The sequence below is a fragment of the Colletotrichum destructivum genome, chromosome 9, assembly GCF_034447905.1.
Source record: "Colletotrichum destructivum chromosome 9, complete sequence".
Lineage (NCBI taxonomy): Eukaryota > Fungi > Ascomycota > Sordariomycetes > Glomerellales > Glomerellaceae > Colletotrichum > Colletotrichum destructivum.
Window position 1 is genome coordinate 2,925,818 of NC_085904.1, and position 23,286 is coordinate 2,949,103.

At 57.7% G+C, this 23,286-nt stretch overlaps 7 protein-coding genes across 7 annotated transcripts; 4 read left to right on the top strand and 3 right to left on the bottom strand.

The window, feature by feature from the left end:
- Positions 1-1,102: 1,102 nt before the first annotated feature.
- CDEST_13984 (Putative serine/threonine-protein kinase, active) lies at positions 1,103-6,930 on the bottom strand. The gene is made up of 3 exons (XM_062930140.1): positions 6,336-6,930; positions 3,196-6,217; positions 1,103-3,139 (listed from the first exon to the last, which is right to left on the bottom strand). Exons 1-3 carry the CDS (start codon positions 6,395-6,397, stop codon positions 2,039-2,041), a joined length of 4,185 nt encoding a protein of 1,394 aa, XP_062786191.1. The 5' UTR covers positions 6,398-6,930; the 3' UTR covers positions 1,103-2,038.
- Positions 6,931-10,166: 3,236 nt separating this feature from the next.
- On the top strand, positions 10,167-13,639 carry CDEST_13985 (Putative Peroxin domain-containing protein). The gene is made up of 2 exons (XM_062930141.1): positions 10,167-11,550; positions 11,618-13,639. Exons 1-2 carry the CDS (start codon positions 11,330-11,332, stop codon positions 12,903-12,905), a joined length of 1,509 nt encoding a protein of 502 aa, XP_062786192.1. The 5' UTR covers positions 10,167-11,329; the 3' UTR covers positions 12,906-13,639.
- Position 13,640: 1 nt separating this feature from the next.
- CDEST_13986 (Putative polyprenyl synthetase, isoprenoid synthase domain superfamily) lies at positions 13,641-15,141 on the bottom strand. The gene has a single exon (XM_062930142.1). It carries the CDS (start codon positions 15,021-15,023, stop codon positions 13,668-13,670), a length of 1,356 nt encoding a protein of 451 aa, XP_062786193.1. The 5' UTR covers positions 15,024-15,141; the 3' UTR covers positions 13,641-13,667.
- An 825-nt stretch (positions 15,142-15,966) lies between these two features.
- Positions 15,967-16,722, top strand: CDEST_13987 (uncharacterized protein; the record flags this gene model as incomplete). Its single annotated transcript, XM_062930143.1, has 2 exons — positions 15,967-16,223; positions 16,575-16,722. 2 exons carry the CDS (start codon positions 15,967-15,969, stop codon positions 16,720-16,722), a joined length of 405 nt encoding a protein of 134 aa, XP_062786194.1.
- Positions 16,723-16,999: 277 nt separating this feature from the next.
- On the top strand, positions 17,000-18,955 carry CDEST_13988 (Putative Cell division protein Cdc14). Its single transcript, XM_062930144.1, has 2 exons — positions 17,000-17,959; positions 18,026-18,955. Exons 1-2 carry the CDS (start codon positions 17,552-17,554, stop codon positions 18,479-18,481), a joined length of 864 nt encoding a protein of 287 aa, XP_062786195.1. The 5' UTR covers positions 17,000-17,551; the 3' UTR covers positions 18,482-18,955.
- Position 18,956: 1 nt separating this feature from the next.
- Positions 18,957-21,774, bottom strand: CDEST_13989 (uncharacterized protein). The gene is made up of 2 exons (XM_062930145.1): positions 20,313-21,774; positions 18,957-20,223 (listed from the first exon to the last, which is right to left on the bottom strand). The coding sequence occupies exons 1-2, from the start codon at positions 20,485-20,487 to the stop codon at positions 19,046-19,048; spliced, it is 1,353 nt and encodes a 450-aa protein (XP_062786196.1). The 5' UTR covers positions 20,488-21,774; the 3' UTR covers positions 18,957-19,045.
- Positions 21,775-22,147: 373 nt separating this feature from the next.
- Positions 22,148-23,285, top strand: CDEST_13990 (Putative tyrosine-protein kinase, active). The gene has a single exon (XM_062930146.1). It carries the CDS (start codon positions 22,311-22,313, stop codon positions 23,271-23,273), a length of 963 nt encoding a protein of 320 aa, XP_062786197.1. The 5' UTR covers positions 22,148-22,310; the 3' UTR covers positions 23,274-23,285.
- Position 23,286: the final 1 nt, after the last annotated feature.

Below are 23,286 nucleotides of genomic sequence, written 5' to 3' on the forward strand. Positions count from 1 at the left end.
AGCCTAGACATGTTCTCATTCTCTCGTCGAAGATTGGCACAATCCCTCCCCCCACTGTCGGTTCTCTGCCGCGAGAAAGTGAACGAAGAATAAGTCCATTTTCAATGTGGTGTTCGAGCGCCATACCGACATGCGAGGTCAAAGTCAGAAAGAGCGGTAACCCGCCCAAACACAGAGCGAATGCCGATTTCAAGCGCGCATCTGCTCCACAGTCAAGGGTCTCTTTCAGCTTGGCTAGGATATGCCCTTGACGTTGCTACATATCCCACCATGCTGTCTAAAGCAGTACACATGCAGAACGAGCCATATTCTCCCCGAGAGGAGAGGTCCCGCGTCGTGTGTCAGGGGGTCGCGGGAAATGGGGGGATTTGGGAATTGACTCGACTGCCTTCCCACTCATGTTTCTCTCCCTACAATTTCCCGGTAGACCAACGAACGTGACCGATGACCATCCGCGCTAAGAGGGAAAACATACGTTATTGAGTCGTGAACCACTCGCAAGTCCCCTGCCTGGCAGACACCACGGAAAGGCCTACGGAGGAGTCAGGAAAAAGAGGGTTAGTGACTGAATGAGTGAGTGAGTGTGAGTGTGTGTGTGTGTGTGTGTGTGTGTGTATGGCAAACACAATCAGAAGCCTCGATAAATCTTACAACCTGGGATACGCCACTTAGATCCCGTTGCATCTCTCACGCCGTTTCTGCTTCCTCTTTTCCAGCGTCTCATCACTCGTCTCGTTCCGTCTTATCCCAAGAGGCCGTGACCCCCCGACAAAGGGACCGCGGCGTATCTCTCTCTGCCCCTAGCCAAAGGCTGGGGTCCGAGAGGGGAGGGGGGTGAGCATGTAATGGGTGTCTGACCTCCGAAGAGGGCCATGGAGGCCTCGACCACCCGTTTGGTTACAGCAGGCGTTCCGGCTGGTAACTGGTGATTGGTCCTGGGATTGGTACAGTAGCTCAACTGGCCCCCATGTCGTGCTCTCTCTCTCTCTCTCTCTGACATCATATCGTGGACTGCGGTCCAGAAACAAACATCGTTGCTGCCTGGGGCTGTCGGTCCGGCGTATTGTAGTCGACGATAAAAAGACAAGAAAAAAAAACACACTCGATTAAAATAAAATAAAAGAGGAGAAAACGCACGCCTCATCGTCGTACGCCGTAGGCGCGCATGGTCGAACTCTCTTCGAATACGGGACCCGATGAACACAAGCTCTTGTGAGGTTTTTTTTGTTTCTACTTCTCTTCTTTTTCTTTCTTCTTCTTCTTCTTCTTCTAGGACCCCAACCACGAGGACCGCATATCGCGAGCCCGGCCGGCCCACATTGTCTTGCATTTGAGCCGTCTACCGTGTCCATCCCGACATCCAGCTTGCCATCGGCTACATGTCGCTGCTGCCTCGCCTCTTCTTCACCTTCTCCCAAACCGCCTGTCACAACGCGCCTCCCTCAGTCTGCAGCATTCGTTTCAAGACCATTCGTCATTATTAATATACATATCTTTGCCTCTGCCCCTGGCTTTTCACAGCCTAGGTAACGATGGGTCGCCCCTAGCTGGCCTTCTCAGGTATCGGCGCTGCCTCAACCGCCCTCCTCACTGGACAGGTAGACCCGTGTCGCTAGACAGAAGCGTCCACCCCCTCCTTTGCTCTTCTTCCTCTACAGGTCTAAGCTCCACGTCTGTATATAGATGGGTAGAAGAGGGGTGTTCTGTGGGGAAAACGAAAAAAGTAGCGGTTGATTGACCAAAACAGCGCATCTGCCGACAGCACCGAATTTGCGCTCATCATGAAGAAAACTGTCCCGCCATGCCCAAATCTGACTCCTTTCCTCCCGGATGTGACTCTCGTGCTGGGTATTCCGTCACTGCATTCAAGCGTGGTTCATGCCGCAGGAACATTTTCGCTACTCGTCAGGGATGTAGCGTTAAGAGGGGATAAAAAACAAATAAAAGCAATCAACTACCCAATGATTTGCAAACCGTCTCACCAACCATCGACTCAGCCCATTGTCTACCGTTCCGTCATAAGTTGCCTGTGGGCCGCTCACAGTCCTCTTCGGCTCATAGCCGCGGTGGCTCCGGCGGAAGCCAAGTCTTGTTTGGCGCTGACCGTCCTAATTGCAGCGCGGGGGAGACTGCTGGTACCCGCTGTGACACCGCCTTGGCCGGTGCTGGTCCGTTTGGCTGTGGCTACATGGACTGTCCCACTGGTAGCCACAGAGGGTCTGCGAGATGATGCCCCCGAAACGGGCTTGTGAGGGCTTGCACCACTGACGTCTCTCGATCGAATGCCGTTCTTAATACCGGCGGCCGGAGGTTCGGGAAGAGGTCGCGGTGCAGCGACGGTGTGACGTTTGACCGGCGACGCGTCACGAGTGGCCGAGACTCGTGGCAAAGGAGCAGTCACCTTCTTACCACTGACAAATTCGTGGTGGATGGCCTCCTCAGGCTTCAGGCGCCTGTCGGGGTCCCAGCGCAGACACTTTGCGAGGAAATCAAGGAATGCCTCATCGTCGCACTTAAGGGCTTGCTGCAGTGTCTTGGAGGACGGACGGCGCCTGCGACCCTTGGAGGATACCGTAAGGCGCGGCTTGCCCATCGAGTCGAAGAATAGCTTCTTGCGGGTGCTCTTCTCGATAAGATGCTTCTCCGGGGGGCCAAACACCTCCATAATGCAAGCCAGTTGCTCTTGCTCGTTCTCTCCAGGGAAAATGGGCACTCCCGTGTAGAGCTCGGCAAGAATACATCCTAGACTCCACATGTCAATGGGCATACCGTACGTCATGCCGAGGATAACTTCGGGCGATCGGTAGAATCGTGACTGGATGTAGGTGTACACCTTCTCGTTCTCGAAACAGCTTGAGCCGAAGTCAATGACCTTGATCTCCGAATGCAGCGGGTGCCGAAGCAGTATGTTTTCGGGCTTGAGATCGCAGTGGATGACCTTGTGTTGCTTCAACAGGTTCAGTGAGCTCAGCATCTGCTTGGTGAAACGGCGAATGAGCTTCAAAGAAAACCCGCGGAAGGCGTTTGCTTTGATGAATTCGTAAAGGTTCATGTCCAGGAGCTCGGTCGAAATGCACAGGTGCCCTCGGAAGTAAAAGCTGTGGGTGAAGTTGACCATGCTATGTCGGTTTTTGGGGTCCTACAAAACTGTCAGCGAATGAAGCACGGAGAAAGGACGCTGTATTCGTTGCTCACCCATTCGCGAAGCTTTTGCAGGATGTTGACTTCGACAAGAGCTTGCTGATGAAACCTTTTCTTGTTGCGAATGATCTTGACAGCCACAAGCACACCTGTCTTGTGGTCAATGCACCGGACAACCTGTCCGAAACTTCCCTTTCCGAGTATGTCGATGATTTCGTATCGGTACGCGAGATGGTCCCCGGGAACTATCGTGTAGTCTCCGCGTTCGTCGTCGTAGCCAAAATTGGGGGCATCAGACTGAAGGTCACCAATCACCTTGCGGGCGTTTTGTGTCCCGCAAAAGTAGATATCATTGTAGTCGACAATCTCACCGCGCTCGTAAATGTTGAGCATGGCAATCCGAATTGCTTCCTGAGCCCCGACCCGTTCCTTTGGCGTCGCGCGCTTCCTTAGGGCGTCGAGCGTCCTAGCCGCGATCTCCGTCTCCTTCCGTCTCGAGCCCATCTTCTTCATTTCGTCCTCAGCAACCAAATCGTCCTTGTCGAGCTCGGCCGTCCACGGGTCATGTTGGCGCATAGTAGTCGTCGAAGCCTTCGGACGTAAAATCTTTTGCATGACGGACGGGTTGTGAGGGTGGGAGTCGCTAGGGGTCTTTGGGACGGAGGCTGAGGTCCAATTCTCACTCTTGGTTCTGTCATGGCCGAGACTCGCGGCCGAGCTCTTCCTCCTCCGTGATTCGAGATACGAGTTGTTAGCCTTCACTGACGGGCTCGGGCTATTCTTGGCCGAGCTCAGGTTGCCAACTGTCGCAGAAATAGGCAACCGAGGCGGTGGCATTTGTTCTTTGCTGATGCTGCGTTCCACCACCTTTTCCGAAGCGTTGGCCTTGGAATCGCTCTTGGATGTGTTTCGCTTCCACGACAAGCTCAGCTTCCTACGCAGAGAGCTCATTGAGGACGGAGTGGGCGGCTCTTCCGGGTCGGAGACCGGTGGCGTGGGAGACTTTCCCTTGACAGCCCGTTGGGCACGCGGACCAGAAGGCTTCAGATGAGGCTTCACTTCGAGGGGTTCTGTGGTGCTTCCCAGGTCGCCCGTCTGCGACCTCTTCAAGAAAGCGGGGTCCGCGCCTGGCTTGGGCACGGAGGAGGATAGGAACGGAGACACGCTAGGCTTTCTGGTCGGCTTGAACGGAACCGGTACTGGTACTGCCGCGAACGACTCGGAGGAGCTGGTACCTTCGGCGCCAGATGCACTGTCGAGCCGGGTGTGGTACACAGTGCTGTTGCTTCGCAGGTTTGGCACGTCGGACTTTTCGTCGGTTCGGTTTCTTGAGAAGAAAGAGCTCTTCGACGCGGTCATGGGAGTGGTCGGCGTCTTTGCAATGATGCGCGATGGAGGTGGGCTCAGGTTTCTGTCGGGACCATTTTGACCCAGCGCTGCGATTTTCGCGCTTGTGGAAGGGTTCAGCGGGCCAACAGTAATTGGAGGCAATCGCACGGGCTGGGGATTCCTTCTCGATTGAGATGATGCATTCCCCTTCTTTTCGGCGTCCAGGGCGGCCGCATTCGTCGACTTTCGGGTACTAGCCTTTCGGGACACCGTGACAGCAGGTTCGGGGAGCGAAGGGATGGAGAAGCTGCCAGTCGAGTTACTATTGATGCTGCTAGCGTCGGCTGCGAGATTGGCTTTCCGCTTGTCCAAAAACGACGCCTCTGTGGCCGAATGCTGTGGTGACTCGTACGCTTTCGGAATAGCAGGCACAGGCGGAACCTCCTCCTCGTCTTCGGCGGAATGGGAGTTATGATTATGCGTAGTTGATGACTTTGGTGCCGGTAGCCGCGACGCAGCTCCCGTGGCAGGGACTCGGGGTTGGATGGAGCCTGTCGAGGTTCGAACGGTATTGAAACTGTTGGTCGAGGTGATAGAGAGGCCAGAGCTGTAAGATTTTCTGTTGATGTCGGGGGTCGTTCGGGACGAAGACGGTGTGGCAGACGCCTTTCGCGGTATCATGGACGGCGATCTGGAGTGCTCTCGATGCTCTCGATGCTCGAGCGGCGGAGGAGGCGGCGCGTTGGCCGCCTGGTTGAGACTCGGAGGTTGGTGCATGGACATGCGCTTCATTCTCCGTGTGTCTGTAGGACTGATGGTCCTGGCACCCAGTCCGCTTGCGTGCGATGCGTGCGGCATTCCGGGCATGACGGACTGCCTTCTTGACTGCGTCGAGCCGCTGTTGTTTCCTTTGCTACCACCTCGAGGGGATCGTGGGGAAATGGTCGAGAGGCGAGTGCTGTCTGGCGTCGACAGATTGGCGGTGTTGGCCCGGGGGAGCGGTTGATGCATCGATTTAGCTTTGGTGGCTCTGCTGTTGGCGAGGTTCCGTGGGGTCTCGAAGCCAACGCCAGCACCGGCATCAATCGAGGCCCGAGTCAAATCGGCTGCACCGCCAGTGTTAGCCATTAGACTCGGCCTTCTCCGCTGCGCAGTACGACTGCCAAAGTCCGTCTCAACGACACCGGAACCAATAGACTTCCTGGGGGGTTTTGCAATGTTGGTATTAGATACTGGGGGATAATGGCTCTGCCTCCGAGGTCTCGCAGACGAGAGGCCCGTGGATGCATCTGCAACAGACGAAGGCCCAGAAGCAGTGGACGAAATGCTCGGTTGCCTGCTGGAGGTGCCGGGCCGCCCCAGAATGGAACCAGATCTCCCCGTCCGCGTGACAGGAGGAGGGATGCCGCCGCGCGCGGATGAGCCATTCTGAGCGGCGTTTGAAGCCCCCGCCATCTTGTCGGTCGTGCTCCCAACGTCCAGAGTGGTGCCTTGCCCGGTGGGTATCGCAAACTGGGTCAATTTGAAATCGTTGGAGGCGGACTCGAGACTGCTCTGGAGGTCGTCGAAACTGACCGAAGGCAGAAAATCGTAAGAAGTTGCCGGGTCTCCTACTTCATTCGTAGCGCCATTCCGACCGAAAGAAAAGAGAGAAGGGTTGTTGGCCGAAGAAGCACTGAGCATTGGAGCGCTGGCGAGAGAGCCCTTTGAGGGAGAGTCGGTTCTCGAGTCTGGGATTCCCCTATTACTGCGGGCAGCCGACGGGTTAGCGCAAGTAATTGTCCAGGGATGCATGGGGCAGTAAACAATGAGGACGGAGAAGAGGAGCAGAGCGGCAGGGAAACAAAAGAGAAGGGTATGCATACAGTCTGGTCGGGGACTGGTTCGCCGGTCGCGGGCCAGCAGGTATTCTATGCTCCCTTATCATGTGTACGCGATGCCACGGCCTACGCGCAGGTCATGCGAGCGTTGGATGCGGGATGGCGTAGAGGCGAGGGCGAGGGATTGTGCCGCCGAAACGTGACGAGACGGGGTGCCGACTCGAGCTGAGTCGAATCGAATCGGGTCGGGTTCAACACCAAGGCGATGGAGGGTTATTTCGCGGTGCGGGCAACCTCAGTCCTGTCAGGGAGCTGAGAGCATTGAAGCAGCTACCTCATTCCGGGACGACAGATGATGGAAAGGGCGGATGAATGGGGTATCGCTGGTGTCGAGTTGACAAAAGGGAACGGAATTGAAGATGCGAAAATAGCGTCGTCAGAGGGAGGCGGGCAGGGGAGGCGGAACCACCAGCTTTGGCCTGCAGCGAGATGGCAGGATGGGTAAGAGTGAGGTTAGACAGGGCCGGTGCAGACGACAGACGACGGACGGCGACGACAACGACGACGATTAGGACTGGGACTGGCTCTGGCTCTGGCTCTGGCTCTGGCTCTGGCTTCTAGGTAGTTCCCATGCGATGGGTTGTTTTTGTTTGAAAAGGAAGGACCCGCCGCTTGTCAATGTATGGGTAGGCAGGTCACGACCAGACCAGGGTGGTGGAGCGTGCTCTGGGATGGATGGAGCAGCAACTGGAGCCTTTCTCTCCCTTTTCCTCTCCTCGTCTCTACCTACCTAACTAAATCTTGGCTTTTCCCGGCCTCTACTGCATTTCTTCCGACTGTTGCATGTTGGAGCCCCGTAAATAAATAGAAAAGTGTGCGAGAACGAGATTCAGAAGCATGCACCCAGGCTGAGGAGAGACGGACAGAAATTGACTGTCAATCAGGTTGGATGCGGGCGGGAGGAGAAGGGCTCCTGGAGCAGGTCGGAACTCACTCCTCTCCTAGGTACCTAAGGTACGAATAGTTATCCGCAGGAAGGGGTCAGGCCGCCGGGTCAAGCAGAGGTGTCCGTAACCAATATCTGTACTCACCTGCTTTGCTGCTAATGTGCGACACAGAGGCGCGAAACCAATGTACGCAACGGCAACTTAGGCAGGACAAGATGACCAGGTCCCTGACTCCTTGGTTGGGATCTGCTCTGTGCCTATTATGAGGCGCTATGGTAGCGCATTGGCAGTACGAATACGTAGCAGCAATCGAGGAGGTGGTCTCCAGTAAGTTCACCTGCGAGGTAAGGGACGGTTCAGAGCACACACCACACTGCATGCGCTACAGCTGCAGGAAGGCCCTTTCTGGTGGACTAGGCAATTGACCGGGGGGGCAGGGGGGTGAGAGAGAGAGAGAGTGAGAGAAAAATAAGAAGAAAAAAAGGCGGCGGCGGGTGACGGTTGCTCATGGGTCATTGGGTGGGTGGGAAAAAGGGTGGTGGTCGGTGCAGTGGTGCCCGCCAGCGGCCCCTCACTCGCATTTTGGAAAGAGCAGACGGGAACGAAGGGGCGGGGGGGAGGAACTTAGGAAGGGGGAGGGAGAGGTCGGGTACTGGTCTAGCAGGGATCACCCTTTGTTTGCACGAGCTCTGGAAGGAAAGAGAACAGAAACTGAACGGGTCGCCTCCTGAGGCCTTCACCTACTTCGCACATACCAATACATACCTAGGCGACAGGAAGGCAAGGGACGGATGCCTTGTACCTCACACCGCATATGCTCGTCAACCCTCTCTCGACCGCCGTCAGGTCGGTGTGATGATTGATGATATGGAACCCGTCAAATAGCGTGTTTTGCCCCTCTCCTATTCCCCTCCTTTGGTCGAATAGCCGCTAACACAAACCTCTCTCCATCTCCAAAATGAGGCAAATCTTATGGAGCGGGCGGGTATTATCAAAATTCAATCCATCGCCATCTCCCACATTGCACCACCACCTCGCACGCACTCTCACGGCCAGGATCCCCAATGGCCTGCCCCGGTGCCCCCTTCCCTCCCTTGGTGTCCTCACCATGACTCCAACTTGACCAGGCCTCAGGGCTCGGGCAGGGTCCCGCCCGCCTTGAGAGCCCGGACAGAGTGATGAATGAATCAATGATTCAATCTCGAGTTGCGTTCGCGACCTTCTCCTCAACCGTTCTCTTCCGCTCCACAGAACACAGTACTCCAAGACTCCAACCATCGGCATCGTATCCGTTGACCGACCTTCGCATGCCTTACCGCCTGCGGGACCTGGCCGTCTTCTAATCAGAGATGATGCGCCCGGCCAGCAGCAGCATCGACACGCACGGCACGGCATGGCATCGCATCGCACGAGCATACGAATACATACATACATACATACAGAGGTACATATTCGTACAGTCATCCCATCTGGTGGTGCCTCTGGCTTCCACCATCCATTCGCGCGACCTGAGGCTGCGAACCGTTGCAAGTCTCGGGTGTCTGCAGCTTCCAACGCGTGTGCGTTGTGCCCGTCCGCAGTCAGTCTGACCTCGTCTGTTCAATCACCGTCCAAACCATATGGCGACTCGTCCCAAATGGGGACGACGTTGGGAAGCTTCCGTGGTCCGAAGCCGTCACTCAATGAGTCGCGCCTGTTGGCGATGGCCATGGTTATAACCGCGGCTCGCGGTTCCTGCTCCGGACGGAACGTCCAGCGGCTCATAAATCATTGGGATAGCCTACGAATACACATGGATCGGTAAAGTGAGGCAGAGGAGAAGAGATAGAAAATCGAATTCGTCCCTGCGTCAATGCGGGACCTTTTGTTGTCTTCGTCGCCGCATCAACCAAGACGAAGACCCTGGAAACCTGCATGGGGTATGGGTCAAGTGTCTCAACACCCAAAGCAAGATGCCCATCTGTCCAGTGGGAGCTGGCAAAACGGTCTGCTAGCCAGGGATAGAATGCATGGGGGCCATCCCCCCCCCCCCCAAAATCTGCATTCCTCTCAGCCCCTCAACTTTCAGAACGAGACCAACCAGCAAACCCTCGTGCAGACACCTGTCATGCAAGTTAGCCGTGCTGCTGCTGCAGATGTGCCGAGGGAATGTGGTAGCAGTGACACCATCTCTCGATTCCGGGGACGACCGTTGATACTGTGTACATGCGAGATTCGGCCCTGTTGTTCGTTGTCTTTAGCATCAAGTAATGAACTTGCGGCTGCCAACTGCCAAGAAGCCAGCTTGTTTGTCCGCTCCCATCGGTGATTGTTGCAGTTGCAGCAATTGCAGATTTTTGCTCACAACCAAAGAATCACTTCTCACTTATTGATACCGTCCGGGGCGATTGGCCGACCTGGCAGCCCAACCGAGTAGAAGCGAAGCGAAGCGTTGGCATTGACGATTCCATTCGCCCTGCGTTGTGGAGCTCAATGAGAGAGAGAGAAGACTCCTATCCAGTCGTCCCCCTCTTATCTCTGTTCACTTGGCTACTGCACAAGCTACCTCTATGCCCAACGCCGTACGAGTTTTCCGGCTCGACTTCGCCGCATCGGAGGCGAGCGGTGCGGCGTCTGACTTGGGTTGGCATTTGAGCCTGGGCAAAGCCAAGGGATGCCTACTTTCTTTCTAGCGCGGACTCGGTATAGCTCTCTCTGTCCTATTTCGCTGTTCAAAGATTGTTGTGTCTGACCACGCTATTCCGGTCTCTTTGTCGCAAATGCAAGCAGTCACACGTGGGGGGCAACGGCAAGCACTGACCAGCAGAGGCGACCAAAGCGCCGGCCGCAATTTCCCATGCCGTGCTGGTTTTGGTTTATGGTGGTTGTCTCCCTCCGACCTCGACGATTCGTCAGTACTCGGCTGGCGGCAATGGCCAACTTTGGGGGTCACTTTGATCAGAGATGACTGATTTCTAGCTTTCGCTGGCATGCCCTTATGAAAGGTCAATGTTTCGCACGAGACAGTATTTGAAAACTTGACAGCCTTGACAGACGGAGAATGACCTCCTAGCTCCCGAAGATGAAACAGCTGGCGGCAGTCTCCCAAGGACCAGGCAGGTCCATCCATCGTCCCAATTGAGTTCGGACAGCACGAAGACCTGGAGTCTCTGTACACAGTAGTTTCTCGACATGGACCGACCGACTTTTGCGCCGCAAGTTGTGCCGTCCTGCCAAAGATCTTGTCGTTGCTTTCTCCCCTCTGATTCGTTAGCCACGTCCATCCCGTGTTAGAGTCCAGTCGACGGTTTCCCCTGGGCCTACCGAGCCGGAAACCCCCAAGGGAAGCCGCCTAACCGGGTTCGTGGAGGCGGAGACGGCGACGGATACAGGGGGGAGGAATATGCACATTACAGAAGAAGAAAGCGGGCTGCTGCTGGTCATCGCGACTAGTTTCCCATTGACTGGAATTGGGGTTTCATGATGCGGGATGCTGAACCGCTTCCGATTTGTGGTGCGGTCGCGAAGAAACGACGGACAGCATGTGTGTCTTGTGGCAGGTGCTGACTGGGCGCATGTGATGTATGTCCACCCGGCACCCGCTGTGCCTTAGCTGGCACAGGCATCACCTCACGAGGGGTGGGGGGACCTGCTGCCAAAGTCGAGCCCGGCACTCCCCAGACTGCTGCGATCCAAATCACATGCAGCTTGGGTAGAGGGGGAGGGGCTTCCACCAGCCGTGCAGCGCCAATGACATGCATGCTCCATACCTACCTCACAGCTTACCTCACACAGGATGCCTGCACTGCGTCGCACATTGTCCTCGCAAACATCAAGAAAGGGCACCTGAGCTCTCGAACAAATACACGGCTTACATCTCACGACTCTTGTAAGCTTCGACACCTGCGAGAGAAAGTGCTTCGTTAAAGCCCGTAAGCACCGCACCGCAACGCCAGGCGACTGTTAGCCAAAAACAATGACGTGACCCTCGACACGCCGACATCCGAGCAAACGAAACAAACGCCGGCGCATCCCGTCTTATCCGTCACACCACCGCGCCCAACACACTAACCACTACCACACTTCTGCACTCAGAGTCAACGAACGTCAACCATGGATGAGTACATGACTGACCACTTCATGACCCGCGACGATGTCTCCGATCATCAGCAGCCTCAGCCGCAGCCGCCTCCGACCGTTGTGGTTGACGAGTGGCCGCACGACTCTGACGTCAGCGAGACCTCTCCGTCAAAGAAGTCGCCCAGCGGCCTGCGCTCGCGCATCGCCAACAACCTGAGCAAGAAGACCAGCATTCAGGACCGCCTCGTGGAGAAGTCAGTACCTGCAGAGTTCCGTCAATCACGACAACTCATCAAAGACACTGACCGTCATTCCCTCCAGACTCTTACAGCAGGTCATCCCCGAGAGCTCCGATGGCCTCACCGGCGGCGATGATGCCCTGGCACCGGGTTTCCCCTCGGACAAGACCTCTGCCTTCTCCCAGCGGCCCAACTTCAACATTACGACCATGTCCAATAACTTCCGCCGCTTCAACGCCCGTATCGGCGTCATGTTCAAGTTCCAGGCCCGCGTCGCCCGCCTCCTCAGCTGGCGCCAACCGACTCACACCCTCTCCCTTCTCGCCGTCTACACTTTCGTCTGCCTCGACCCCTACCTCCTCACCGTGGTCCCCCTTGCCGGCTTCCTGTTGGCTGTCTTCATCCCCTCGTTCCTCGCCCGCCACCCCGCCCCGCCTTCGGGTACCCTGTCCTCGGAGCAGTCCATCGGCTACTCCCCGAAAGGCCCACCCCTCGCCCCGGCCCGGACGGTGAAGCCCGTCAAGGAGCTCAGCAAAGACTTCTTCCGCAACATGCGCGATCTCCAGAACTGCATGGACGACTTCTGCGTCGCTCACGACGGCGTCGTCAGCACCGTCCTCCCCATCACCAACTTCTCCAACGAGGCACTCTCCTCCGCCCTCTTCCTCGCCCTGACCGTAACCACCGTCCTGATGACGACCTTCGCCTCCCTCCTACCCTGGCGCCAGATCGCCCTCGTTGCCGGATGGGGCCTCATCCTCTCGGGTCACCCGGCCATCGCTCCACTCCTGACGCACACCCACGACACCCACGTCGCGCCGCACGAGGCCCGCGCCCGCTCGCGCCTCGATGCCTGGATTGCCGACGACATCATCCTCGACTCGGCCCCGGAGACGCGCGAGGTCGAGATCTTCGAACTTCAGCGCGCTTCCCACGACGAGTGGGAGCCCTGGCTCTTCTCCCCGTCCCCTTACGACCCTCTCTCCCAGCCGCGCATTGCCGGCGACCGCCCACGCGGCACCCGCTTCTTCGAGGATGTCCTGCCGCCGGACGGCTGGGTCTGGTCCGAGAAGAAGTGGGCGCTCGACCTGTGGAGCAGGGAGTGGGTCGAGGAGCGCATCATAACAGGCGTCGAGGTCGAGACTGAGGGCGAGCGCTGGGTGTACGACATGTACGACGAGAACGGCGCCTTCCAGGGCGGCGTCGGCGTCATGGACTCGCCGACCACGAGTAAGGGCAAGTCAAGGGTGGCCAAGACGCCGACGCCCAGCTGGGAGGAGGGCGAGGACGGCACGGGCCAGAGGGGTGAGTGGAGGAGACGACGTTGGGTGCGCCTCGTCAAGAGGAGGGCCACGACGAGCTCTGCTTGATGGCGTGGTGGCCGTGGAGGTCGTGTTTGTAATATAGTAATGAGAAATGACATGAGCACGATGAAATCCTTGATCACCTCGCTTTTGCTTCTGTGCGTTCCTCTTGCCCCCACGGCACATTTCCATCCCCCGCTAGGCAGGTCCAAACATCTCATTTTTGATGATGTACCTGTGTAGCGGCGGGTACACACTACCGGGAACACCAGGGGACATTCGTACATGTACGGAGCACGCGTGCTCAAACCTCCGCGGGGATTCTCTACCAATTTCCTACCCCTACCGAGCACCATGCTCGCCCCTTATTCACGGGGATCGGCCTCACAGGCTGGGACCATGGATAGCAACAGCGGCATCATCATGAAATACGTTCTCTTTTGTCATTTGAAGTTCCGGATCACCTAGCCTTCGGGGCATGTGTGTCCGTGATTTCGATCTCTGTAGCTCTCTAACACACATACACAAAGTGTCTAGATGCAACCATCCGCCGTGTCACCAAGCGGACATGCAAGGTGAAGATAAAGTGCCCGTCGTTCCGCTCCCAGGGAAAGAAAAGAGGGAAAGAAAAGAGCTCTTGCTCGTGATCGTCGTTGTCAATAATCCTCCCTTGTCCAAAGCGCGCTTTCTTGATATGAACTCTCCCCTTTCCCAAAATTCTCTAAATCGGCCTTTTTGACCCTGCTTGGGGGTATGATTTCGTTCCGCCTAACGCAAAAAAACATAATTGCTCATTCCACCAAGAAATAAAAGAAGAAGGAAATGTCATCATGAAGTCGTTCGGTCGACAAGGGCCATCTTGTCCAGGATCGCGTGCGCGCCCTTGGTGAGACCACGGCCTTCGTCAATCTTGTCGGCGAGCTTGCGAGCGCGGTCGACAAGGACGGCGACGACCTGCTTCGTGTACTCGAAACTGCCGGTGCTCTCCATATAAGAGACGGCGAAGCGCTTCACCTCGATGTCGTTGGTCTTCTGGCGGAGGATGTTGATGAGCTGCAGGTTGGACGGGTCGGCGCGGATGCTGTGGATGATGGGGAAGCTGAACTTTCCCTCGGTCAGGTCCTCGCACATTCCCTTGTTCTCGGAGTACTCCTTGGACGAGAGGTTCATGTAGTCGTCACGGATCTGGAAGATAAGGCCCATGAGATTAACGAGCTCGACGCAGTCCGTCGGGCTGCGCGACTCGGCCTGCATGAGCTTTATACCCAGGCGGAAGAGGCCGCCCGTCTTGTTGCCGACCATCTCAAGGTAGTCCTCCTCGGTCGGGCAGGTGAGGGTGTCGCGCCAGTGAAGGTCCATGCCCTGGCCACGGTGGAGGTGGACGAGCTCCTCAGCGAAGATGGAGATGGTCTTTGGGTTCTTGAGGCGCTGAAGCTCCTGCAGGGCGCAGAAGTAGATGTAGTTGGCCGAGTTGATGGTCTGGGCGATGCCAAAGATGTTGTGGGCAACGGGGAGGCCGCGGCGCAGCGAGGACGAGTCCTCGACATCGTCGATGAGGAGTGAGGCCGTGTGCAGCATGCCGACGACGTTGGTGATGACGTCGATGCTCTCCTGGGGCACCTCGAGCCAGACATTAAAGGCCTGGATCAGCTGGGCGCGGAAGTCCTTGCCGGGAAGAGCCGAAAGGTAGTCAAAGGGGCCGGCGACCACTCTCTCCTTAGCCGCAGGCCAAGTCTTGTTGGTGTAGTTCAAGTCGGACGTCGCGTAGCGCTCGGGGTCCGGGGGCGGGGGAGGCTGCATTGTGGGTGTGAAGGAGGTTGTTGTCTGGTTCGCGAGGGAGGGGCGGCGGGACTGGTGGGAGGAGTGCGAATGCGAGTGCTTTTGGGAGTATGTGTGGTTGCCGGAGTTGCTGGAGGTGTAGTTTGCGCGAGCTAGCCAGTCGGCCTCGATAATAGTACGGAGGGGTGCTTTGGAGGAGGTCGCGGGCAGAGGCGCGGACGTGTGGGCCGAGAAGGATACGGGGACGGCGGAAGACTGGCGGATGGAAGATTTGCCCGAGGGATTGATGCTTGGCGGGGAGGGGGGCAAGGAGGGGTTATTTGTAGGAACGGGTGTAGGAGCAGAAGCAGGAGATTTGTTGGTTGTTTTGCTTGAGGCAGACGACGTCGACTTGGCAGGCAGCATCGTGAAAGGGAGGTTTCCTTCTCTAAAGGAACGCTTGCCAGGGGAAGAGGCGTGTGGCCTATTTTAAGAGTGTCCGGCTGTCCCCTAGGAGGGAGGGCCTGGTCTTTACAGCTATGTTTCTGATGTTGCAGCTACTCGAGCTCCAGCAGTTGTTGGCTCAAGCTTGGAGCTTGCGTGGGCTGGGAATGCCGCCTGGTGGAGCTCTGTCTGTGTGCCTGGTGGGTTGAGGTAAGTAGAATCGAATCGGGTCAGCTGATGCTGGCGCTGGCGCTGGCGCTGGCCCTGTTGCTGCTGTTCAGTCGTGTCAACGTCACCACTGGCTCAGCCAAGGTGGGCTGCATTCAGCCTGGGATTCAGGATCTGGTGGAAGTGACTGATAGGACTGGTGGCACACACAAGTGCATATTGCCTGGATTGGTGAATGCGTGTTGCATGCCCCCCCCCCCTTCTGGCGGGGAACATAGAGATGTAGACCGTCATGACTTTGTGAATCGGACTATTTTTGCTGCAAGGAAGAACAGGGGTGGGTGGGTAGGCAGGAATGGTAGAGGACAAGGCAGAACTGGATCACTATCCAACGGAGGGGAGACCATGGTCCCTTTGCATAGGTAGCTAACAGGTCCTACAAAAGACTTGCAGCTACCTAGGCAGATATAAGAAAATAAAGCACGAGGCAAAAGGCAAAAGACGGTAGAGCAGACGGCCGAGATGGGCAATCACATGCCAATGGAATGCAGCCTGCGCACCTTGATCATGCAGCAACTTTTGCAGGCGCAGAAAGGAATTGCGGTGCCTGGTTGATTGGTTGTGTTGATGAAGCTCTTATCGATTGATGGTGGGGAGCCTGAAGTGTGTGGATTGATTGCGGTGCTGTTTAGTTGGGGTCAAACTCGACAAGACGTCATCAATTGGCAGCCGTTGTTGGGGTTCCGGCATTCTATCAATGCCGAGCTCCGGACGGACGTGGCAGACTTCGGTCCCAGGGGAAAACGAGGGTTGGCAAGAGATTGTGATAAGACAGAGAGTACGGACATACGAAAAGAGAAAACCTCGAGTCCGGTTATCTCAGCAAAGCATCGATTGTCCTTGGTGCGCTGGGTCCAATGTCTTTTACCCTTCACTGCGGAAGAGCAAACAAGCGGCGGGCAGCGGTTTGGGCGAACTCTTCATCTCAAGAACCCGCTCGGCGCACAGAGGCATGTCCACAACTCCCTTTTGAATGCAACTTGCAAACCAGGGCTTCCAGAACAGAGCGGGCGAGATGCCACTCAGCTAGTCTCGGTTCGCACGTAAAAACCTTATACCACCACACACTTGTGTCCACCGGGTCGACATGTCGTACTGTGATGCAGACGGATGGAGGGAGGGGCTGCCTCGTGATCGGAGACCCCAGGATGTTGAAGTGTTGAAAGCGCCATTCGCTTGTGCCTACCTACATCCGGGTTTAACCTGCGATGAGTGCCCGTTTGAAGCATCAGTAGATGTGTTACAATACCTTAGTCTGAAGGACGTTGCAGCAAAGAGAAATTAGGTCCGGTTCATCTAGCAAAGGTCTGACAGCAAGTCAGCCAAGGTCAAGAACGGCGTGTCGAGAACCGAACTTCTCGTCCAAGGTACGGATACCTCAGGTAGTATCCGCCCTATACCCTTATCTCGTATCTTGAGCCTGATCGTGAACCTGAAAAGGCGACCTGGTTAGAGCCCCAAGGCGCTAACGAAGAAGAGACAGAATAAAGAAAGAAGAAGCCTTGAACCCTGGCGAGAAGGAAGGAAATTCCCAGGTGCTGCCGCGGCCCGTGCCCCCACAATGCGCCAACGCACCTCGATATGCCCAATTGACAAAGTGAACCCGCTTTGCTGCCTTACCTAAGCGACGTTTGGCTACTCAGGGAGCAAGATCCTCCTTTTGGGCTGCGCTTAATCCCCATCCCAACCTGCTGGATCGACCCGGTTGCCGGGGCATTAATCGTCCAACGCAACACAAACACACACACACACACACACACACGCATGGAAGTTGCCTCGTCCTCTCACACCAGACCGACCAAGACCCCTTCTCCAGCCGGCACTCGACCCTCAAATGTTCAGCCTGCGCTCGCCACGGACTTTTGCCATTTCCTCCCTTTCCTCCTCCGCAACCGCCGCCGTCGTGATACCCCTTTGCCCAGATCCCTAGAGGACCTGTCCTCGCTATCCCTTTGTTTTCTTCTCTCCTTGTGTATTAACATTTTTCGGACGGTGCTGTTGCTGCTGTCGCTGCTGCTGTCGATTTCGGACTCGAGCATCGCCATCACTGCCTCCTCGGCTCGATCTCGGTATCCACCATTGCTATCGCAGCAATCGCAAGTGTATCATCGAGAATCACATCGTCCCTTTTGTCGCTGCCAATTATTTTTTTTCGCGCGCCTCAACACCATTATACCCACATCCTATCAAGCCACCGCCAAGCCACCGCCATACCGCGGCATCAAAATCACGATACACATACACATCAACATTATTCACACAGGCAACACCAAACCAGCAATATGGAAAACCTCCTCAGCCTCGCCTTTGACGGCCTCTCCTCCTACGACGGCCCCAAGGTCCGCAAGGGCTTGCGCCAGGTCGAGGGTCTCCTCGCCCAGATCTGCCTCTCGTCGCCGGCAAAGACGAGATCGCCGACAGCGGACGACGAATCAACCCGCCGCGGCGCTGGCGGCAAGTCTCTCGCTGACCTGACCGACGACCCGGCTTTTCGCGAGTTCTTCAAGCTGCAGGAAGGATTTGAGTGGAACGTCGCCATGCGCCTCATCAACACGCTCGACCGCCTGATGGGCAAGGGCACCGACGGTCAAAACGACCTCCTGATCCTCAATTCACTGGATCTGATACAGGGTGTCCTGCTGTTGCACCCGCCCAGCAAAGCCCTCTTCTCGCGAGAGCAGAATATGAACGTACGTCCTCACTCTGCTTGCGACGCTCCTTCCCTTGTCGCAAATACTGACCTCCGCGCCCTCTAGCTTCTCCTAGACCTTCTCGAGCCTGTCAATTGCCCTGCGATCCAGTCCGCCACCCTCCTCACTCTCGTCACCGCCCTCATCGACACGCCCACAAACACGCGCACCTTTGAGGCCCTCGACGGCCTTCTCACCGTCACCTCACTCTTCAAGTCCCGCTCTACCGCCCGCGAGGTTAAGCTGAAGCTCGTCGAATTCCTTTACTTCTACCTCATGCCCGAGGTTGCACCGGTCCCCCGCGCCTCCGCTACCGCCCTCCACCAGCGCAGTCCTAGCAAGCTCGCCGCCTCCACGACCGCCGCCGATGCGAGCCACGCGCGGAACCGCGCCGGCAGCGAGTCCACTGACACCCTGACGACCGAGGAGAAACAGGAGCTGCTGGGCCGCCATCTGAGCAATGTCGAGGACCTGGTCAGAGACTTGCGGACGTGCACGCCCTTCGGGGGTGTCGTTTGCTAGCGTCTTTTTCCTCACTGGGGCTCTCGTATTTCTCTCTCTCTCGGGTCTCTGGTGTTCCGGGCTTTTCTGACTTTGTCATCTTTGGCTTCATCGTCCTTCCGCAACTATCTTGTCTGTTGCACTTTTCGATCGTCATTAGCATCCTCCATATTGTTCGGCGTTCCGTGGAGGGTTTAAGGGACAGGTGTGAGGGATACAAACGGTCATTCTGTTTTTGTTTGTCCTTTTTTTCCATTGCCATGTGGGCGAGGAGTTTCTTTTTTTTTTTTTTTGGTCAGGGAAAGGGGGAGTTGCTCATTGTAAAGAAAAGTCGCAGTTTCTTTTCATTCATTCAAAAATCGCATAGCACGTATTATCAGGTTTCTTTCCGATTATTGCAAGAGCGCGCGGGAAGGAAGAATAAAGCCTGTGTGTTTGGAATCCTATTAACTACATCGTCAAAATTGCAAGCCCGTGGGTTCATTTTCGTATCCCGGGGGTGGCGTCCGTCTGTAGACAAAGAGACATGGAAAGGAGAGCCCAGGGAATGATCCGCGATAACGTTGTTTTTCTTCCGCCCTCTCCCTACCTCTCCGACGGAGGACCCGGCGACCTGTCCAGGAAGGAAACGCTCGTGACGCTCCTCGGCGTCATGAGCGACGGAGAAGGCATCCCCGGCGAAGGAGGCGACGCCAGCTCGGAGCCGTACAGCTCATACCTCCTCTGCATCGTGTGGGGCATCGCCTCCGCCTTGGTCGCCGCCGCCGGCACGGCCGCGACGCCGTGCCCGTATCCCCCACTCTTGACGCCTACCGAGTCGATCTCCACCGGCGCCACGACGTCGCTCGGCGAGTGCGCCTGTAGCGGCACGCCCCTGCCCCCGCCCCTGCCCGGCGAGCCCGCCGCCTCGTCAGACACCACGGTCTCCGTCTCCGTGTACGGCCCCGCCACGGCCGTCGGGCCGAAATAATCCTGCGTGGCGCCGCGCCGCGCCGTAGTTCGCGATCCGGACGTGATTTCCGACATGGCGCGCGCGCTCCGGCCCGGTCTCTCGCTACCGCCGCCACCACCACCACCACTACGCCGGGACATCGATGCCGTTGTCGTCCCTCGTCTCCGTCGTTTGATGAAACAGAACCACGCGAGGAACCCCGCCAGCGCGAACCCGACAACGGACACGCCGACCCCAATGCCCGCCTTCGCGCCGGCCGACAGCCCGCCCGATCCGCCGTCGACAATCCGCACGTCCGTGGCCGTGGGGTTACCCGCCGCGCACGCCGCGGTGCCGCTGACGATGGTGCAGCGCTCGAGGTTATCGCAGCAGCCCCCCTTCCCGTCGTTGCACGCGTGCTGCGTCGTTGCCGTGCACCCGGGGTCGGCGGGCGTCAGCAGGCCCGTGACGTCGGCAGACGAGGTAGTAGCGGGCACGGTGCTCATGCAGCTGCCGCCCGAGACGCAGGTCTGGCCGTAGGCGCAGCAGCCGCCGCCGAACTGGGCCTCGCAGCGGAAGGCCGAGATGGAGGGGCACGCCCGGCCGCAGCAGGCGGAGGAGACGGCGGTGGTCAGGGAGGTCGAGACGACGGCGCCGCCCATGATGGTCTCGGACACGGCACGGGTTACCGTGGTCGGGCACTGGTAGGCCGTCGCCTCGCAGTTGGAGTCGCATTTGGAACCGATGCTGCAGCACCACGCCGTGTTGTCCGGCTTGACGTAGCAGTAGTTTGTGTTCGCGCAGCATATTTCCGGGTGGCCGATGTCGACACCTGGGATCCTGGTTAGCGAGCGTCCGTGGATTCATTCCGCGTGCCTACGTTGTCGGTGAAAAGGGTTTTCAGAAAGGTGTGCTTCTTACATGAGTGCCAGTTTGGACGGCAGATCCCCCCGTCACGGGCCGCGAGCTTGGGGGCATCGATAAAGAAGCGCGGGACCAGGGCTCCTGCAGCGGGCGACATGTCGACGGCGGCATATCTCTGTCGGGCGACCGCGCTGGCGCCGACAGCCAGCGCGGCGACAGCAAGGGCCTTCATCCCTCCTCTCGATGTCTTCGCAAGCGTTCGGCTCGAGGTAGATAACTGAGTGGGCGGATACGAGTTTGGCAGGCGCTGTGTTCGATTACACTTGAGAGCACATTTCTCTCATGCCATGAGAGGTTGCGAAGTAAGACCTAGACCTCGGAGAGGGTTGCGGGTGGGAGACAGGTCGCAGGCGTAGGGACGGGTGGCGACGACGAGCAAGCGCGGCCGAGGGAACTCAAGAAGAGAGATTTGATAGAGGCAAGGGGAGCGGAGGCAACATGTAAGCAAGCGAGCAAATCAATGGATGACTTATGGGTGAGTGGTAAGGGCGGTTGCTGATGCATGCGCCTGAATGCAGCATAGCCTCAGCATCCAACCCCGTGGATGAAAGAGAATGTAAGCAGAGTCTCACCCCCCGAGGCGTATCCGAGCCTCGCTGATGGTCTCTTTCCTCCTCCTCTTCAAGCAGCAACAGGGGTTCTCGCACCCTATCTGCCGTGGCTTTTCGGACCAAGATGCGGGAAGAAGGTGCTGGCCTCATCGGTCACTGGCAGCAACACACCCACAGGTCGCGGTCGCGAAAGGCCACTTGGCGTGCATAATCCATATCAAGCTGCACAGCAGAAGCAGAAGCAGGGCGGAGTACCCTTTCCCGATTCTTCAGTCAGGGAGGAGGGGGACGGGACCCTTTCCCTTGCCCCTCTCGGCCGCCGCCAACGACGCAATGGCGCGACCTCATGATTGGTGGCCTGGCTTGGACGCGTTGGTTTGGTGCATTCGAGCTGGGCCGCCGGGCTGCATGGCGGGCGCGACGAAGGGCATGCATGTGCAATCTCGCCATCCACTCTTGTGGCCGCGGCTGTAGCGGTGGCTGGATGAACCGCATGGCCGAGATTCGCGGAGAGGCCTATCCTCGACCATGGCCGCTTAGGTGTAGGTGAGCAGGCGCCCGGGGAGATGGCTGGTGAAGTAGAAGTCGTTGCGATGCAAGCACACTGATACGCCTTTTTCCTAAGTCATCCAAGTCACTATACTTGAGAACTACTCTGATCTTCCAGGGTGCTAGGTCTTTTCATCGAAGGGAATGGCGATTGAGGTGTAAGACAATCCATTGATGCTCTCCTTCGTGGTGACGACCGTCAAGTTTGCTGTTTGCCGTTCATACTGTGACTTAAGCTTCGTCGGGTTGGGCGAGAGACGAATCCTATCATCGTCCAGTCTGCCGCTAGGGGAAATGGTCCCTATTCCATGACAAAATGGCCCATGGATCTGAGGTATTGGGGGCGACATGGAGAAAAAAAAAGAGAAGAGAAAGAAGTCGCAATAAGGAACATTGCATTCAAAAGTTAATCGGACAAACAAACACTCGGTGCGGGGGGCCCAGGCCCGGCCCGGCCATCACACTGGCGGCACCGTGGCACGGATTGCCGCCCAAGGGCGCGCCCCCAAACGGCACCCCACCGCCCCCTGGATGTTCTGGAAACAATTCAGCCTAGCGGTTCCTGGGTACCAGAAACACAACCTAGGTAGGTACCCATTACACCAAAGCAAAACCGGCAGAATCGCTGACTGCTGCGGGCGGTCAGATGCGCAACCCCCACCAAAAGCCTACCCCTCCACACCACGCAGCGCACTTCGTCAGCCCCTCCCTTCCTCCTCCGATCGCAGGCCTGCCCATCTGCCGTATTTTAATTTGAAGATATTCCCAACTCCTCGTGCATACATCCGGCCCCCCTTCACCCCGATCCTTCCACGCACACGCCCTCAACCCACCCAATCTACCCTGGCTTCATCTCCGAATCCTCCTCCTCCTCGTCGGAAACACATCGGCAACAATGTCCACAACACAAGCACCACCAACATCGGCCTCTCCGCCAGAAGGCGCCTTTCCCCTCCCCCCCCTCCTAACGTATCCCTCCTCGCCCGCCGGCTCCCCCGTCCTCATCACCCAGGGCGCCGAGGCGCGCCTCTACCGCACAACCTTCCTCTCCCCCGACCTCCCCGCCGCCCTCAAGTACCGGCCCCGGAAGCCCTACCGCCACCCGACCCTTGACGCCCGTCTCACCCGCGCCCGCATCCTCGCCGAGGCCCGTGTCCTCGCAAAATGCCGCCGCGAGGGCTGTCCCGTCCCTGCCCTCTACGCCCTCGACGAGGCCGCCGGCTGGCTGATGCTCGAGTGGATCCCCGGCGCCCCTGTGAGAGTACGCATCAACGAGTGGTTAGATGGCGTCGTCGGAGGCGGTGATGCCGAGGGTGATGCCGAGGGCCGCGGGGAAGTTGGAGGAGCAGGCACTGGAGAAGCGGCCGCGCGCCGGCGCGATACACAAGACGCGGAAGACGAGACGGCCGGGCGCGGGAGACGAGACGCGGCGGACCTCACCGGCCTCATGCGCCGCATGGGGGCCGCGATAGGCAGGATGCACAAGATCGGCATCGTCCACGGCGACCTGACGACCTCCAACATGATGCTGCGGCCGCCCAAGCCGACTTCTTCCTCCACCACAACCACTGCAATCCCGCCTACAGACGACGCAGCGCCACCGTCGCCATCGTCCCCACTCGACGGCGACGTCTTCATCATCGACTTCGGCCTCGCCAGCCAGAGCACCTCGGACGAGGACCGCGCTGTCGACCTTTACGTCCTCGAGCGCGCCTTTGGCAGCACTCACCCGCGCGCCGAGATTTACTTCCGTGACGTCCTCGACGCCTACCGCGACTCGTACAAGCAGGCGCCCGTCACGCTCAGGAAACTCGAGGACGTTAGGATGCGCGGACGCAAGAGGAGCATGATCGGCTAGGGCAGAGTTGTAA

Coding starts and splice junctions, on each gene's coding strand:
- CDEST_13984 (XM_062930140.1), bottom strand. CDS start 6,397: ATGATAAGGGAGCATAGAATACCTGCTGGCCCGCGACCGGCGAACCAG. Junction 6,218..6,335: donor AACCAGTCCCCGACCAGACT/GTATGCATACCC, acceptor GGCTGCCCGCAG/TAATAGGGGAATCCCAGACT. Junction 3,140..3,195: donor TGCAAAAGCTTCGCGAATGG/GTGAGCAACGAA, acceptor ACAGTTTTGTAG/GACCCCAAAAACCGACATAG.
- CDEST_13985 (XM_062930141.1), top strand. CDS start 11,330: ATGGATGAGTACATGACTGACCACTTCATGACCCGCGACGATGTCTCC. Junction 11,551..11,617: donor CAGGACCGCCTCGTGGAGAA/GTCAGTACCTGC, acceptor CATTCCCTCCAG/ACTCTTACAGCAGGTCATCC.
- CDEST_13986 (XM_062930142.1), bottom strand. CDS start 15,023: ATGCTGCCTGCCAAGTCGACGTCGTCTGCCTCAAGCAAAACAACCAAC.
- CDEST_13988 (XM_062930144.1), top strand. CDS start 17,552: ATGGAAAACCTCCTCAGCCTCGCCTTTGACGGCCTCTCCTCCTACGAC. Junction 17,960..18,025: donor CGCGAGAGCAGAATATGAAC/GTACGTCCTCAC, acceptor CGCGCCCTCTAG/CTTCTCCTAGACCTTCTCGA.
- CDEST_13989 (XM_062930145.1), bottom strand. CDS start 20,487: ATGAAGGCCCTTGCTGTCGCCGCGCTGGCTGTCGGCGCCAGCGCGGTC. Junction 20,224..20,312: donor CCGTCCAAACTGGCACTCAT/GTAAGAAGCACA, acceptor CCAGGATCCCAG/GTGTCGACATCGGCCACCCG.
- CDEST_13990 (XM_062930146.1), top strand. CDS start 22,311: ATGTCCACAACACAAGCACCACCAACATCGGCCTCTCCGCCAGAAGGC.